This window comes from Patagioenas fasciata, chromosome 9 (genome assembly GCF_037038585.1).
Source record: "Patagioenas fasciata isolate bPatFas1 chromosome 9, bPatFas1.hap1, whole genome shotgun sequence".
NCBI classification, from domain to species: domain Eukaryota; kingdom Metazoa; phylum Chordata; class Aves; order Columbiformes; family Columbidae; genus Patagioenas; species Patagioenas fasciata.
The window spans coordinates 11,280,724-11,295,515 of NC_092528.1; the positions used below are offsets into that span (position 1 = coordinate 11,280,724).

Below are 14,792 nucleotides of genomic sequence, written 5' to 3' on the forward strand. Positions count from 1 at the left end.
TTCACAGTTCCTGAAACTTCACACACAAATCTTTATATAGATTTCTTCCATCATCTTTAACAAAAGCAGATCAAAAATGTAGTTTGTTTATCACTTTCTTTTATAGAGTGTTGTTAATTGTAAGCACTGCTGAGAAACATTACAATATCTAGGTATTCCTTCTCCGGCAGGGGGATCTGACTAGATGATCTTTCGGAAGGTCCCTTCCAATCCCTAACATTCTGTCATTTTTTTAACCATTCACGCCTCTTCTATTTTGTAAAATAAAATAACAAGTTCCCACCTTATTTTGTTTCAATAAATGCAGTGTGGCATTACCATGTCTTTGGAAACCCAACCTAAAGTTTGACTGGTTTGGGTATAAATGAGAAAAGAATGCAACATTAATATAGTTTGGGGGGCATTTTAAACTAAATGTGGATGGAAATGAAAAGTTTAAATGTATATATTTACATTAAGATACTTAGGTTCTAATCAATTATAGTAAAAAAATAAGTCCTTTTTTCAGCTACGGCTTTGGGTATCTGTCAAAAAGCTGAAACTTTAAAAAATAAAATCTACTTGGGTCATGAGATTTGAGTAGATCTGTTAATATTCTATATATGTTATCTATGATAAAACACAATTTATTCCTCTAAACATAAATACAGCCTGTATCTGAACAATTGTCTTGCACTCCCAAAGAGTGTGGATGATTTCCATTATTTTAAAATTTCTGTGCCACAGGTTATACAAAGCTTGTGTAGCCATAATATTTCCTTTGGAAATGCACCTCGTAAGAGCTTGCAAATAATTTGACCTTTTACTGTGTTTTATCTCTAAGATCTAGGGCTAAGTTGTAGAACTTGTTACTAATGTACTTTCTTCTCACTCCGACATAATTTAAGGAATTGCATTTCTGTCACTGATTTTACCGTTGTTATGGCTCATGGGATGCTAATGGAAAAAAGGTTTCTTGAGCAAAAGTGCCATCCAAAACTATTCTGTAGAATGTATAGTAGGAGGAAAGGGGCTTTTTGTTTGGTTGGCTGGTTTTTGGTAGAGGGTTTTTTTGTTGTTGTTGTTTTGTGGTGTGTTTTTTTTTTTGTTTGTTTTGTTTTCTTTTGTTCTTGGTGAGTGTTCAGACAATTAACATAACCAGGAGCAAGAAAAAGCTGGATTTGGTACTTGAACTTTTAGTTGCATAAGGAGTTCCTTTTTCATGCAAATTCCTTTTTGCTAGTTCATTATTTTTAAATTGTATCCGGCTTCAATCAAGAGATTGCTTTTTGTTGTGTGCAGCATGTGTCAATCATAGCCTTTGAGTCTGAGTACCAGTGGAGCATATTTATGTGTCTGGATGCTGAGGCAATTCACGTATTCAAATAACAGATACAGAACAACTGCCCTGCAAACTGGAATCCCAAATGCCATACAAAGCTCTGAAATTGCATCCATCACTTCTCATATTTCAGCATCAACAAGACTTTTGGCCTTCATCCTATTACATAAAGTTGCCAATCTCTCCTCAGGCTGTGTAGTCATTACAAGATGAGGAGATTTGAGTTCCCTCTTTTCCATTTCACCTTTCCCTGACACATCCCCACTTTAATTTTCCCATTGCTTAGTTATTGCAAAAATGGGTAAAACCACAGTGAAGTATGCTTTCTTCTGAAAGAATATATACTGCAACATATAAATGAACTCAAAGTTCTCATGTTAGTGGTTAGAATATAAAATAATTCAGCTTTAAAAGCACCTCATATCATTCTTCCTGAGTCTGCAATTTCCTAATGATTAAACAAACAAGAAAGAAAAAGAATGAACTTCAGTTAGTCATAAATTTGCTTGCATTTCCAAATAGCCAGTGAACAAAATTTGTTAATTGCCCAGCTCCTCTACTGTGGCCAGCGCCCTCTCTTGTCTTGGTATTTATTGCTACTTTCTTCACACAGAAGAAACTATGTAGGAGAAACTTGAAACTCACTCTTGTCTGGCAACTGTACATAAGGCAAGGCAGAAAAGAGTTTATGGTTGTGTGTGTGCATGTGGATTTTGCTTGTGTGTTTTTACAGTGGGGTTATTTTAAATAATCCTATCTGCTCCAATTTGTTTTTACTATGTCAACTCTTCCTCTTTGAGGTGATTTGTTCTTACCAGATGTTTTCCTCAGCATCTGGTACACACAACTAAATAATATGTATAAAATTTACCTTGCACCTGGACTTAGTGAAAAAAGTGGTAAATATTCTTTAGTGCAATGTTCCTGCATGCCTGGGGTAATACATTCTTTAAATTGCAGTTTGTTTAGGCTAGCATCATTGTATTACTCATGTAGGAGTTCCAAAAACATAACATTCAGATTGTGGCTGCAGGAACAAAATGCTTTTTATAAGCATAGCAAAGCTAAGCCTCCTACACAATGAAAAGGAAAGGGAAAATGCATCTTCCTACTTGCCCAATAAAGAGGACAAGGCTGGTGACAGGGATGCATGTTGACAGGATTCAGGAGTAAGACAATCTGGTGATGCATGGTGTATCCCCTATTTAAAAGTGTCTTTTTGTGTGATCTTCTTCTTTACTTCAAAATCAGATATCTTAATGTTCAACAGCTGTATTTGAAGGACACATTTTACAGAAAAACTTCAGATCCCATTAAGCACAACTAAAGCTGGTTTAACAGAAATGAAGTGGTGACTTTTCTTTAAAGTGATTAAAATGTACAAGTTTATTTTTTTTGTCTACAATGTACAGAACACAAAAATAATTTTAGGTATTTTTCCAAAAACATAAAATGAGAGAGTCCAGTGTTCTCACCTGCCCTCCTTTGTGCCTTTGTCTTGATAAAAGTTGTGCTTCTCTGGATATATTTCCTCTTGCATCAGAGTTTTGCAACTGAAAGCAATGCCTTCAAAAGTGTCTGACTAATTATGTCTTACAGTTGGGAACACATTAAAAATATTTTGAAAATTGGCCCCTTTTTTAGTGTCTTAACTGGGATATCTGTAAATGCTGTTTTTCTCTTCAATGAGTTGCAGTACACTACGCATATAATGCTGGTTTAATTTTTGAATGTTTATAAAGCACTTTGGGATCTTGTGACTTTCGAGTAACAGCATTAATATTGAATGTACATTAAATAATTTCTCTTGAAAGATAAAGTGAGCTAAATGAATGTAAAACACAAGTCAAATTAATTAGACATGCTATTTCTTTTCTAGTGAACAAACACAAGCCCTGGATTGAGACATCGTACCACGGAATCATAACTGAAAATAATGACACTGTAATTTTGGATCCTCCCCTTGTTGCTTTGGATAAAGATGCACCTGTTCCCTTTGCAGGTAGGAACCTAAGTTAACAGCAGCATTTGAGCTTATAGATTGCATTATTAAGTTATTAGCATTCATAAGGAATGAGTTTGAAGTGCAGAGATAGTGTAATCTGAAGGAAATGTTTAGCGGCTGAGTATCTGAGTACTCAGGACTTGAGTGTTGGCCCATAGACCTTTTATAATGAATGTGTCTGCTCATTTGTTGTGAAGTGGAAGTGCTTATAAACAGCATAATATAGAAAGCTTCCACTATCAATGTATTTTTAATGAAAACACAAGAATTATATAATTAAATTTGAATTTGCTTTTATAGAAATGAATTATTACAGTTGCCTAAAGTAGTAATGCATAGTTAATTTTGTTTACTAATAACAACCCCTGCTTTCCCTCTTCCTATTCTGCTCCCTGGCTATGGACAAACTGTGTGACAAATATTTAAAGTTCTTCAGATCTTCTGTTACTGTGTTAGTACTTTATAACTGTCGAGACTTGGACAGGAAATTTAATGGAGGTTTTGAAGATTTTTACTCAGATTGCTGTATGATAGATGTATGTCATATAGAAGTTTTTACTGGTATCAGTGCTATTTTTCATGACACTTATTCTGTGATATTATTAGTTCATTAAGCAGAAAATATTACTTTTGCATGTCAAGCAAGATTTCTCTTGAATTCCTTGTTTCATTAAAAATGTGTTTTAAAGAAAAGAGTGAATATTAAGGTTTGACAGCTGTTCTGAAGATCCTAAAAAGAGGTAGTTAAAAGGATTAAAAGGATTATTTTGCCTAGGAATGTTCATCTTTCGTAAATAAAGGAGCTAGCAAAGGTGAGTATCCTTGTTCTTGTGGAATACAGTCATGTTCAGTAAGGAGTACTTGACCCAAACAGCATTTTATAGCTTCATGTAAGAATTATTATTAGCCATTTTCCACAAAATCATAGACAAACTCACACTGCAAAACAGGGATTCTCAAATGTTTTTTATATGTCGAACCTCATTTTAATCTCAAGATTGGTTTGTCGCTCATGGCACCCCATGGTTCTTTGTTGCACAAAATGCTTTTCTTCCTCAACATGCATTGTGGATGTTCAGTGGAGGGGACTCTGCTAAACTTACTCAGAGGTAAAAGCCTCCAATAGCGTATGCATATGGATACAACAACCTCAGCATGAAACACTTTTGTCTGCTGATCAGTTCCTATGGCACCAGGTTATTTGCTAATGGAGGCATAATCAGTGTCCATTCAGAGGTAAGTAGACCTCTGACTGGGAGGTATGAATTATAATCAGAGCAGGCGTACTTTGTAGAAAGATGCTCAGGAGAAGGTGTCCTTAACTCAGTCAGTAGTTTCTGAAGCAAAGGAAAAAGTGTTTCCAAAGTATTTTTCATGCATTCATCAAGAAGCAAACAAAAAGTGTGGAGTGAGACTTTGAATGCTAAATGGTTATCCATAATGATTTGAATACACTTTTTTCTTATAATGGAAACTTTCAGATACTCATTCTTCCAAATGTTTGTGGAAAACAGTAACGTAAACTTAGGTGGAAATCCTTGTTAAACTAAACATATCTGTGAAATCTTCAGGAAGAATTATTCTGGAATGAGGATCGATTCCTTGTGAAAAGATGCCCTTTTTATTTTTTGGAGGATTTTTCCATTACTATGAATGTTCCATCCCATATTTGCTTCTTTTACTTGCATTCCCTTGGGATCTTTACAGGAATGTTATTCATATGTGCTATTTCCTCTGATAAGTTTACAAACTCTTTGACTGGGGATGTACTAGCCTGATTTTTTTGTTTGTTTGTTTGTTTTGGTTTGTTTTTGTTTGTTTGTGTGTTGTTGTTTTGTTTGTTTGTTTTTGTGGTTTTTTTTGTTTTCACATTGGGACAATTAACATGTTTTTCATGAATTGGTGATTTACTCTTCCTGTAGAAAATCATCCTCTGAAATACTGAACTTGCACAGACAGAGACTGGCTTTTGTGATAAGGATTACCTTAGATAGGTTTATATTTTAAGAAGTATTATGAACTCTGGGAGGGAAAATACTTCATGTGTATTCCCTGATATTAATAGTTCACTTCCAGGTAATGCTGTACATTTAGCTTCACGATCTGCAATCCAGATATAATATTGTAATACTGATTGAGGCCTTACTTCCCCTGAAGGACCTGGCTTCCCTACCTGTTTGGAAAAACTTCTATGTGACTTTTTTTTTTTAAGACTCTCGCCTTTTAAAACATTAGCAATATTCTGTAGCTGTAGATTTAATAGTACTGGAATGTGGCATTTACTTTATGACCATATATGTGTGGAAGACTAATTCTAGAATATGTCAGCCTTCAGTTGTACCAGACAATCAGAGCTCTGACAATTCCTTTCCCATCACCCTATTCATATTTGCAGTATTTTGTCCAACTATTGTAGAGAAGAAAAAAAAAAAAAGGAAAAAAAAATATATAAATACACAGTATTTTGATTTCTTTTTTTTTTGTTTGTTTTTTGTTTGTTTGTTTGGGGTTTTTTTTGTGTGTGTTTTTTTTTTTTTTTAGTAGGCCCAAATTCAAGAATATATCAGGGCAGTTTCTGACCTGTGCTTAGATATCTACTTAGGTCTCCTCTGAAACTACAGCCACTGCAATAGTTTACAGGCAGATTATTGGCTGTTCCATCAGTATTTGTATTTAGCTTACAGAAGGAGACATTTTTTTTTTTAGTAATATCAGTGTGGTTTTGACTTTAAAGAAATAAAAACAAACAAACAACAAAAGAACCTATCCAAAAAAACAGCAAAAACCAAACCCGAAACCAAACAGAAACCCCCCCAACCCAGCTACTGTAGATCCTTTCAGTTTGCATATGGGCATAATTCCCACAGAAACAAAATTGAACTAGCAACAGAAAGAAAACTGTCAAGTTAACTACCTGATCGATGTTCCTAGGGAATGCCTGTATAGATACCCATGTTGCTAGATGTTATGTGGACAGTGTAATCTTCATACTTTTCTTAATTTCTTCCCTTTTAAGTGTTCATCCTCCTTCAGTGACAGGCTGAGGAAAATTTACAGAGTTTAGCCTTGAAAGGGGTGACAGGTCACAGCAGGTGGAATGTCTATTTATTTCATGCATTTATTTACTAATTTATACCTTTTAATTCCATATTTATTTCCATATCTTGCTAGTAAGCAGTTAGCCCTTTTGCAGCCATGCTTATCTTGTGGACGTAAGGGTAGGTAGTCCTTACGTTTATGGTCAAGGCAAGGAGAGCTTCAGAAAGGAGGTGCAGTATTGTCAAGCCAGAAATTATGTCATGTCAAAACAAGCGTGCTGGGCCTGTGCATTGGAGACTATAAACCTCACGGAGTTTTTGTCTCCGAATTGCCTGCATTATGCTTTATAAAACAAAGTTAGCCTTGAGGTCTGGCATATCTGTAGATAGGCTAGGACTGTGGTCTCTAGGGTTATAATGATGACAAGACGTGCACTCATAGCAGATACCAGCAGATAATGAGATTGCACTGTTCTTTCCGTGCGGGAAAGCACAAATCTGCTGTACAGTCCTGGCTTAAAGGAACCAGGAAGGGCTGTTTGTACCATTCACGGTGAAACATCCAAGTTCAGCAAGGGGAGCTTGGAAGTGATCTGGGTTTGCCAGCTCTGAGCTGTGTATTATCAGGGATACTTTGAGCAGTGTACACCTTGCTCCTGTCGATCGCCCTGGTGCACACTAATTAATTAATTTCATATTTTTCACCTGAACAAATAATCTTTCACCTAATAACCACTTTATTACTAAGCATAAAAGCAAAACTAAACTATTAAGACACATTTGGTATTCATCAATGATTCTTATCTGCCCTCAGTGCTTTGGTTTGTTTTCTATGCCCATTCTCATGTTCTCATTCTTTTTAGTTTAAATGTTAGTTGTGTCATAGATCTACTCTAAACTCTAGACAGTATTTTTGTTTTCTCTTCTGGAAACTTAATACTTGTGCTTTTTTTTCCTCTTCATGGCCACTAAGGCAAATCTTTTATTAACTGTCTTGTCAACCCCTTCTAGTAGTTCATACATTATGGTGCACGTCAAACCCCTATTCACAGAGTGGTCACAAGAGAAAATTACTATAATCTGCACTTTTTTTGTCACCTCTGCCTAATTTTTAAAATCAAGGGTGATGACAGGAGAAAAAGGAATCTTCTGTGCACTTACCTTCTCAACAGGTCTGTGTTTCCAGGGAGGACTAATGAGCGAGACTAACAGGACTAAATGTGCCTGTGAAAATGCTGGCTGTCAGATGTGATCAGCCTATTTCATAACTGGAGCATGAAGACTTTCATGAGATTGCAGTGAATGGTCTGTGTTGTCTTTTTATCTTATGAATTTATTGTGAATTGTGCAGTAATTGGAGTATATGTAAAATCACAGTTCTTAAAATTATTGTGATATGAACATAGTCACTTTCTTTTTCATGCAAGTACATCTTTCAGACCTCTACTTATGAAGGAAAGCTTGAAAATACCATAGCAAATGGTTAAACATGGGAAGTAATATGAGTAGTTTTCCAAACTACCAAAAATCACAAGCAAAACCAAAAGCCCAAAAAACACAAAGAAACTGCAAGAGCTGTTGAAATAGTTTGTACTTTCCATCCTTCCCTTCAAAAACAGTATTGTGTTGGTGCAGTATGAGCTTATTATCTAATTTAGGGAAATCCATTGGAGGAATCTCACTTTAAAAACATATAATAAAATCTAAAATCTACACAAAAGAAGGAATGTAACTTGAATTAGACTTGCACTGACCTGCAGGGTGAGCCGTACAACAGTCAGCAATTATACACTGGTTAAGAGGCTGGAAAATCACTGAAGAGGATTTTCCTTTCGGGCTAAGGAGTGGTTTGACTAGAAATAAGGTGAGATCATCTGAATTTATTTGGCAATGTTGTGTTTCTGTGATAGCAAGAAGCCCTCGGAAAATGCTGTAGGATTTTGGAACGCTATTTGGAAAGGACATCTATCTGCATTTTAACAAAAGCAACTTTGTTTCATCAGCCGTGTTGTGCAAAAATAGATCTGAAAGGAACTTCAGGATGTCTTCAGGCCATCTTCCTGGCCAAGGCAGCACCCATTATATCTGTATCATTCCTGATAAATAGTTTTCTGTCTTAGTCTTGAAGATCTATAGTGACAGAGATGTAACAGCTTCCCTGCGCAGTCTCTTCCATGCTTCAGCACACTTGCTGTTTTCCATGATGCTTAACCTGAGCTTTCTGTACTGCGCTTTTAGCCCGACAGTTTTTGTCCTATCTACCATGGCCAGGCAGAGCAGATTAGTTCTTTTTTTTTTTTTTTTTTTCTGCAGCAACAGCCTTTTCTGCTACTCCCTAGAAGCTCCTGAACATCTTAAACATCATGAGGATGGGAGGGGGGCTGAGGCTATCCATTGTGTTACTGATACAGGCACCTGAAGCAGAGAAATAGGAGGTAGCTTTCAGAACACTGAAATGATAAATGCCCTTTTCACCTTGAAATTGAAGAGCCTAACTCTCCCCTGTGTCACCATTATTAGGCTGATACACTTGCACTTGAGTGCAATGTGTCTCACCAAGGTTAAGCTTGGATAATTTTACCACAATAAGCTGGGCCCATTAAGTCTTAAACTGCATTTATGCTCTTCATAGATCTAAAAATAGCCTTTTTTCAAAAAAAGGTTGGATGTCTGTCTTCCTGGCTCCACACAGACAGGTACTCTGGATTTCAGAAACAGCTGTAAATCAAACTTCCTTTGCAGATGGAGTCTTGGTCTCTGACTGCATTTCGTCTGTGCTGAAATCATTGTAAAGGATAGGGAGGAAAAAAAACAGAAAAGCCAACTAGTAGCTGCATCCACAAACTCTCCCAAATCATCTTCATTATTTCAGCAGTTCAGAGGAGCGTGTATTCTCAGCTGCACCACAGCAAATCCAGTAGTTGTCAGTCCACTTACACCCAGGGGCTGAACACAAAATTCCTTTTCTCTGCTTCTAACTGTGAAGTTGTCTAGCCTTCTTGTTTGTTTGTTTTTATTGATAAGTAGTAGCATGAATAATAGAAACAGTCTTTTTGGTACAACATGAAAAATATGGATTTTTTTTTGCATTGTGACTCTGAATACTTTGTTTTTTAACTCACTGTCAGCCAGACTAAAAACATGCTGTAAGTTTATGATGCCCAGAATTCACCGGTGTTAAATATTTCACTGTGAAAATTATGCATGATCAAAATAACTGTAAGTGAAGCCATGAAGTACTGCATTTGTTTATAACAAATCACCTGCTGATTTTTTTAAACTTGTATTTTCTATTTTTGAAGCTTACATTTATTTATGTAGCTTACTTAGTTAAGACTGTAATCTTTAAAGGAAAAAAAAAAACAAACCTCTTCATGGTCATGATAACCTAAGGTAGAATGAAAGATTGGCAGTAGTGTAATTGATTCCAGAGATGCTGGTGTTGACCTAAGGGATACTACTCATCTTCCAGTTCATGTGATAAATACTCAAGCTTCAGATTAAGAATGGACCAAAAAATATCACTCTGACAGTGACCTCTGTTGGTTAGTTCCTGAAATTCAGAGATGAGGGATTTGTGTGGTCCTTTTTAGAATTATTTTGTTTGTTTGTGTGTGTATGGTTTGTTGTTGTTGTTGTTGTTGTTGTTTTTCTTGAAGTTTTTGCAAATTAATTTTTATGGCCTTTCTTAGTCATTTTGACAGTAGTGAAATAAATGTAGGCACATGAATATCTCAAAAGAAGTCTAAAGGTCCAAGAATTCAGTCTGTTCTAATAGAGCTTTAGTAGCTGCTGTGTAGTCTGTTATTGCAAGAGTAAAAGGCTGGGAAGAAAATTACACTTTAATGTGTGGACACTGAATGTAAGTTGCTTCTGGCTGACAAAAACAGTAAGGGATGAGAACCTTTAGGAAAACTTTATTGCACCTAAATATGCTAAATTACTCAAAGTCAGAAAGAAACAAGTCAAGTAACCAACTAATTGTGGTTTTAGTATATTCACTTGGACCTTCAAAATACATAGGGAAAATATTGATGTTAATTAAATTAAAACTGTTTTGAATAATTTTCTTTATAGGTAAGACTTGATCTTTGGAAAATTAGGGCAGGATATTACTGTGGATATGCAACATATATATTAGGACATGGACAGAATCTGTCATTTTATTGTACCAAAGTATTGTACTAAATGACTACTTAATTAAAATACTGTTTAATAAAAACAGGTTGTAACTGAAATTGCCAGGAAAATAGTGTCAGTCGTAAAGCTTCTGGGCTCTTTCTTCAGAGCACTGGAGGTAAACCTAAATGGGAAGTACTGGAATTACGAAGCCTATAGGTCTCAAAATTGGTAGCTGCTATTCTGCTCTGAGTGTGGATGTAGATTTTGTGTCACACACAACTTCTTTGAAACTACTGAAGCCCTGTTGTGTGAGTACCATCACATTTAATAAAAAAAATACAATCTTTAACAATTTATTAATGTTGTCAGTGAGAACTAGGTGATAGCTAGATAATCCAGCAAAGTGAAGCTTTCTACGTAAAAACCACCAGTATATAGAACTTATGCCAAATTCAAACGAATTGTATTGTAGGAACTATTGTTATCTAGCAGCCCTGTCTGTGAAAGGGGAAACGGAAAGACATGGTGTTCTTTGACCTTCCTGCTAGTTTGCTGAAAATCTTCAGCTTCACCTGTAACATCCTAATTGTTGTGAAAGACAGAAATGCAATATAGAGTCATTAACAATTCTGGAGAACAATTGTTTCATTTAAACTGAATCAAGATCAAACAAAAAAACTTAATAAAACAAAATGCAATGATGTAGGAATGATAAACTCTCTTTCTTAACCAGATCTAATTATATCTGGCAAATTTTATAGGAAATTCAAAAAAATAACAGTCTGTGCTTCCTTATTTTATTCTTTTAAATTATACTGATAGTCATAAGAATGTTATGATTTTGACCTCAAAAATCTTTTACTTCTTATAAGAACTGGTCATGTCTCCATAGCAGTGTCCTGGCTGAAGTCAGCCAGCAATATTCTTTATCCTGAGTATTTATTCTCAGCTGAGTGAGGAGAATGAGATTCACCGTTTCGTGTAAGCCTTGCTTTTGTATTAGAGTGATATTTTTATTTCAAAATAACTTACTTTTGAAAAGGAGCCTTAGCTTTTTATATAAACTGTTCTTTGCACTCTTAACTACTATGGCAATGTAGAATACACACAAAAATGGAGGCCTACAAAATATCAGTTATAAATAAAAATTCCTAACACCAATTGTTTATCTTTGTATGACTGCTGTGCTATAAATGCTCTTTATTTGTCTTATGCTCATATAAAATTCAGAAGAAAGTACATCGAAACTGGTTGCCAGCCGACTGACTCTTCCAGCTCACCCTTATGGCCAAATGACCAGATTGTGTGGAGTGAACACCCTGGCAGTGGTTCAGATCCAGATTGTATTATCCTGTATAACAGTTCTGTGTTGACTGTAATCACGTAATAGCCATGAAAGGCCACATGTCCCTTGTGAATCTTGACACCATATATCGAGTAGGTACATTTTATTTGTCATTCAGTGGTTTTTTTTAGAGTGTATAAAAAAATGAGTAGACACTAATATCAGACATCTCTTAGTATTTTTAAATATAACAGCTTATGTTATATACAATTAATACAGTTAGACATGCTAAAATATATAAAATGCAGTCTTGAAATAAATAGTTGAATACCACTTCAATAAGAAGCTGTATTGTCTGCCCTCGATTTGTTTGGAAACTGTATCTCTGTGAGACTTAATTTTCTGGTTAATTGTTGTTGTGAACAAATTTTTGGAGGAGAGGTTGTGAAAGAGACTGGTAGGGATTCAGTCTTGTCATGCTGTTGGACATCTGTCTTTGTTCCAGACCAATTGCAATATATTAATTTACTTTAAATTTGCGCAGCTTTTTAAAAGAAAGTTTTTATTACCAGCTCTAATGGATTTTTGACTGCACATACTGTCCCTCCGGGATTTTTTATATTCCTTTGATCTTCAGATATTATAGAAGATTAAGTGGCAGAAGAACAGATGTTAAAAAACACAAACAACAACAAAAAACAAAAGCAAACGAAACAAAAAACCAAGAAATAAACCCCAACACTGAACACAACACCTTCCCCCCCCAAAAAAAAAAAAAGAAAAAGCCAAAACCCAACCCACACAACACCCAAAATTGACAACAAACCAAAAAACCCCACAAACATTCAAATTCAAACCCCCAACATCCTCCCCCCCTCCCCCCAACAAACAAAACCTCAAACAACCTTGATAATCTTACTGTTGGGACTGTAACTTGGTTTGTTACTTTTTACCTTTTGTAGTTAAAAGCAGAAGAACAAAATGAAGCTTTTCATTTCAGTAGTAAGAGTCTAGTGTCCAGAGTTGTTCAGACTCATCTGTTCTCTTTAGGGAAGTGGCTCATGTTTTGATCTAATTACATTAGCTGTGTTACGCTCAAATTTTTTTCTTACTAATTGACTTTTACAACTTTCATTTAAAGTTTAAGCCATAAACAAACCAGAAGTGTTGAACCTACTAGTCCCAAATGTCTTACCACGTTTGAAAAAAAACCATGAACAGTGTTGGCTGACCTAAAATTGCATTTTGCACTGAACACATTTACTGTGTTCTACACATTTCACAACTATTCATGGTCAGGGATTTTAAGTTAAATATCTTCAAAAGTTGTTGAAAACTTCTTTGTTTTTTCTTTGACCTACCGTAAGGCTCTTCCATTATATGACCAGTCCAGGCTTTTTGGGGTATGCTTTGTATCACCATGTTTACAAATACATGGATGTTTACAAAAGAGAAGTTGCAAAGATCTGGGTAGATTTTGTTGGCTCGTTGATAGTGACATTTTTATACCAAACTGTCACTGTTACTAATTTTTATTATCTGTTTAATCTGAAAAATCAGAGAGAGGGATGAATAAACTTTAATAATAATGATATTGAACTAATGGAGACACAGGCAATGAAATAACTCATTAATTACTGCTATACAATTATTATATAAAATGCATGAAAATAGGTGCATATATTTATGTGCATAAAGATGCACTTCTCTGAAGAAAGATGAGATTCTCCTTTGTTGTTTGTCTCATGTTAAATAGTACAAGCCTTTCTTCTGAAAGGTGTCATGCTTGTCTTGCAGTGATACTCAAATGTTGTCTAAGTGCCCATTGGTCTGGGTTAGCGATTAGAAATTATATCTAAAACTACACATGTGAAATTACACTTAGGATACCTTCCAAAGTCAAAGTTCAAAAAGGGTACAAAACTGTATGCTGGCTCAGAAATCCATTTAGTACCAAATGCAATATATTTTTATTTGAAAAACAATCCCAAACCGAAAGAACAACACAATTAGAAACACCTAACCTTATTCCAGTTATTTGAATAATCTCTTAGTATCTTCAGTGCTTGAGTTTTTTTGCCAGTGACACAAGACTGGTGCATAGGAATTTTGTTCAGAGGTTTGGAAACAACCGCTCCATGTATAAATGAAGCCTGATGCTTCTGTATTAAATGCATGAAGTCTTTAGTTTATGTTAAGTGTTCTCTGACGTCAGGATGACTCTTGTTTCTTATACTGAAAGGCAATGGATTAGTCTTTGGGCAGTGGGGCTTTGGAAGCAGCTCCATGGACTGGGTGGTAAATGTGGGATCTTGACAGCTTCTGTGATGAAGTGCTTAAAATTGAACATTTTGAATACTCAACACTGTGTTCAGAATCAAGTGGACTAGATTGAGAAAAGGTACGCTTTCGTTATGGAGAATTTATTTGAGTGAAGATTTCATGTTTTAATGAAATAGCTACTGCTATCTAACTATATGAAATTGGTAAGATAATTTGCATGGGGAAATAAGAAAATTGGGGTTAAAATTATCTGAATTATTTGTAAGATAAAAAACCTAGTGCATTTAAAATTATATTGCTCTCAGAGTATTTTAAGCTAAAGGAGAAAAATTGTTCATTTTTCATGATTGACATTGATGTGGCTGGTAGCTGGTAGATTATTGCTATACTACCAAATCATCTAATGTTCCTGCAACCTTCTGTTCCTTGCTTAAAACTGTTGCTCAGCTCTCTTCTGTGTGGTTCTTCAAGGAAACTAGGTGGAGATTTTTCTATGCAGTTTACTTTGTGACAGTAGTTGGATTATTGTAATGCGCAAATATCTCTATGGATCCTGTAGTGGCCAGAAATCTAGAATACAGCTAGTTACCAGTTAGTGACTTGTATGTTTCTGTATTATTTATCATTGTTGCTATTTAGAGGAAGTAAAACATGACATTAATGCTGTGCCATTGGAAAGAGGTGGGAGACAGTAGGGTTAGAGCGAACCTGCTTACACCATCAGCAAGACTGCTCTTG

At 35.4% G+C, this 14,792-nt stretch overlaps 1 protein-coding gene across 4 annotated transcripts in view; it reads left to right on the forward strand.

The window, feature by feature from the left end:
- The window catches only part of CLSTN2 (calsyntenin 2), a 334,315-nt gene that overhangs the window by 135,880 nt on the left and 183,643 nt on the right, over positions 1-14,792 (forward strand). For all 4 annotated transcript variants that reach the window (XM_065844300.2, XM_071812444.1, XM_071812442.1 and 1 more), the window contains exon 2: positions 3,201-3,323. In XM_065844300.2, the coding sequence (XP_065700372.1) occupies positions 3,201-3,323 (123 nt within the window). The remainder of the gene's footprint in view (positions 1-3,200; positions 3,324-14,792) is intronic.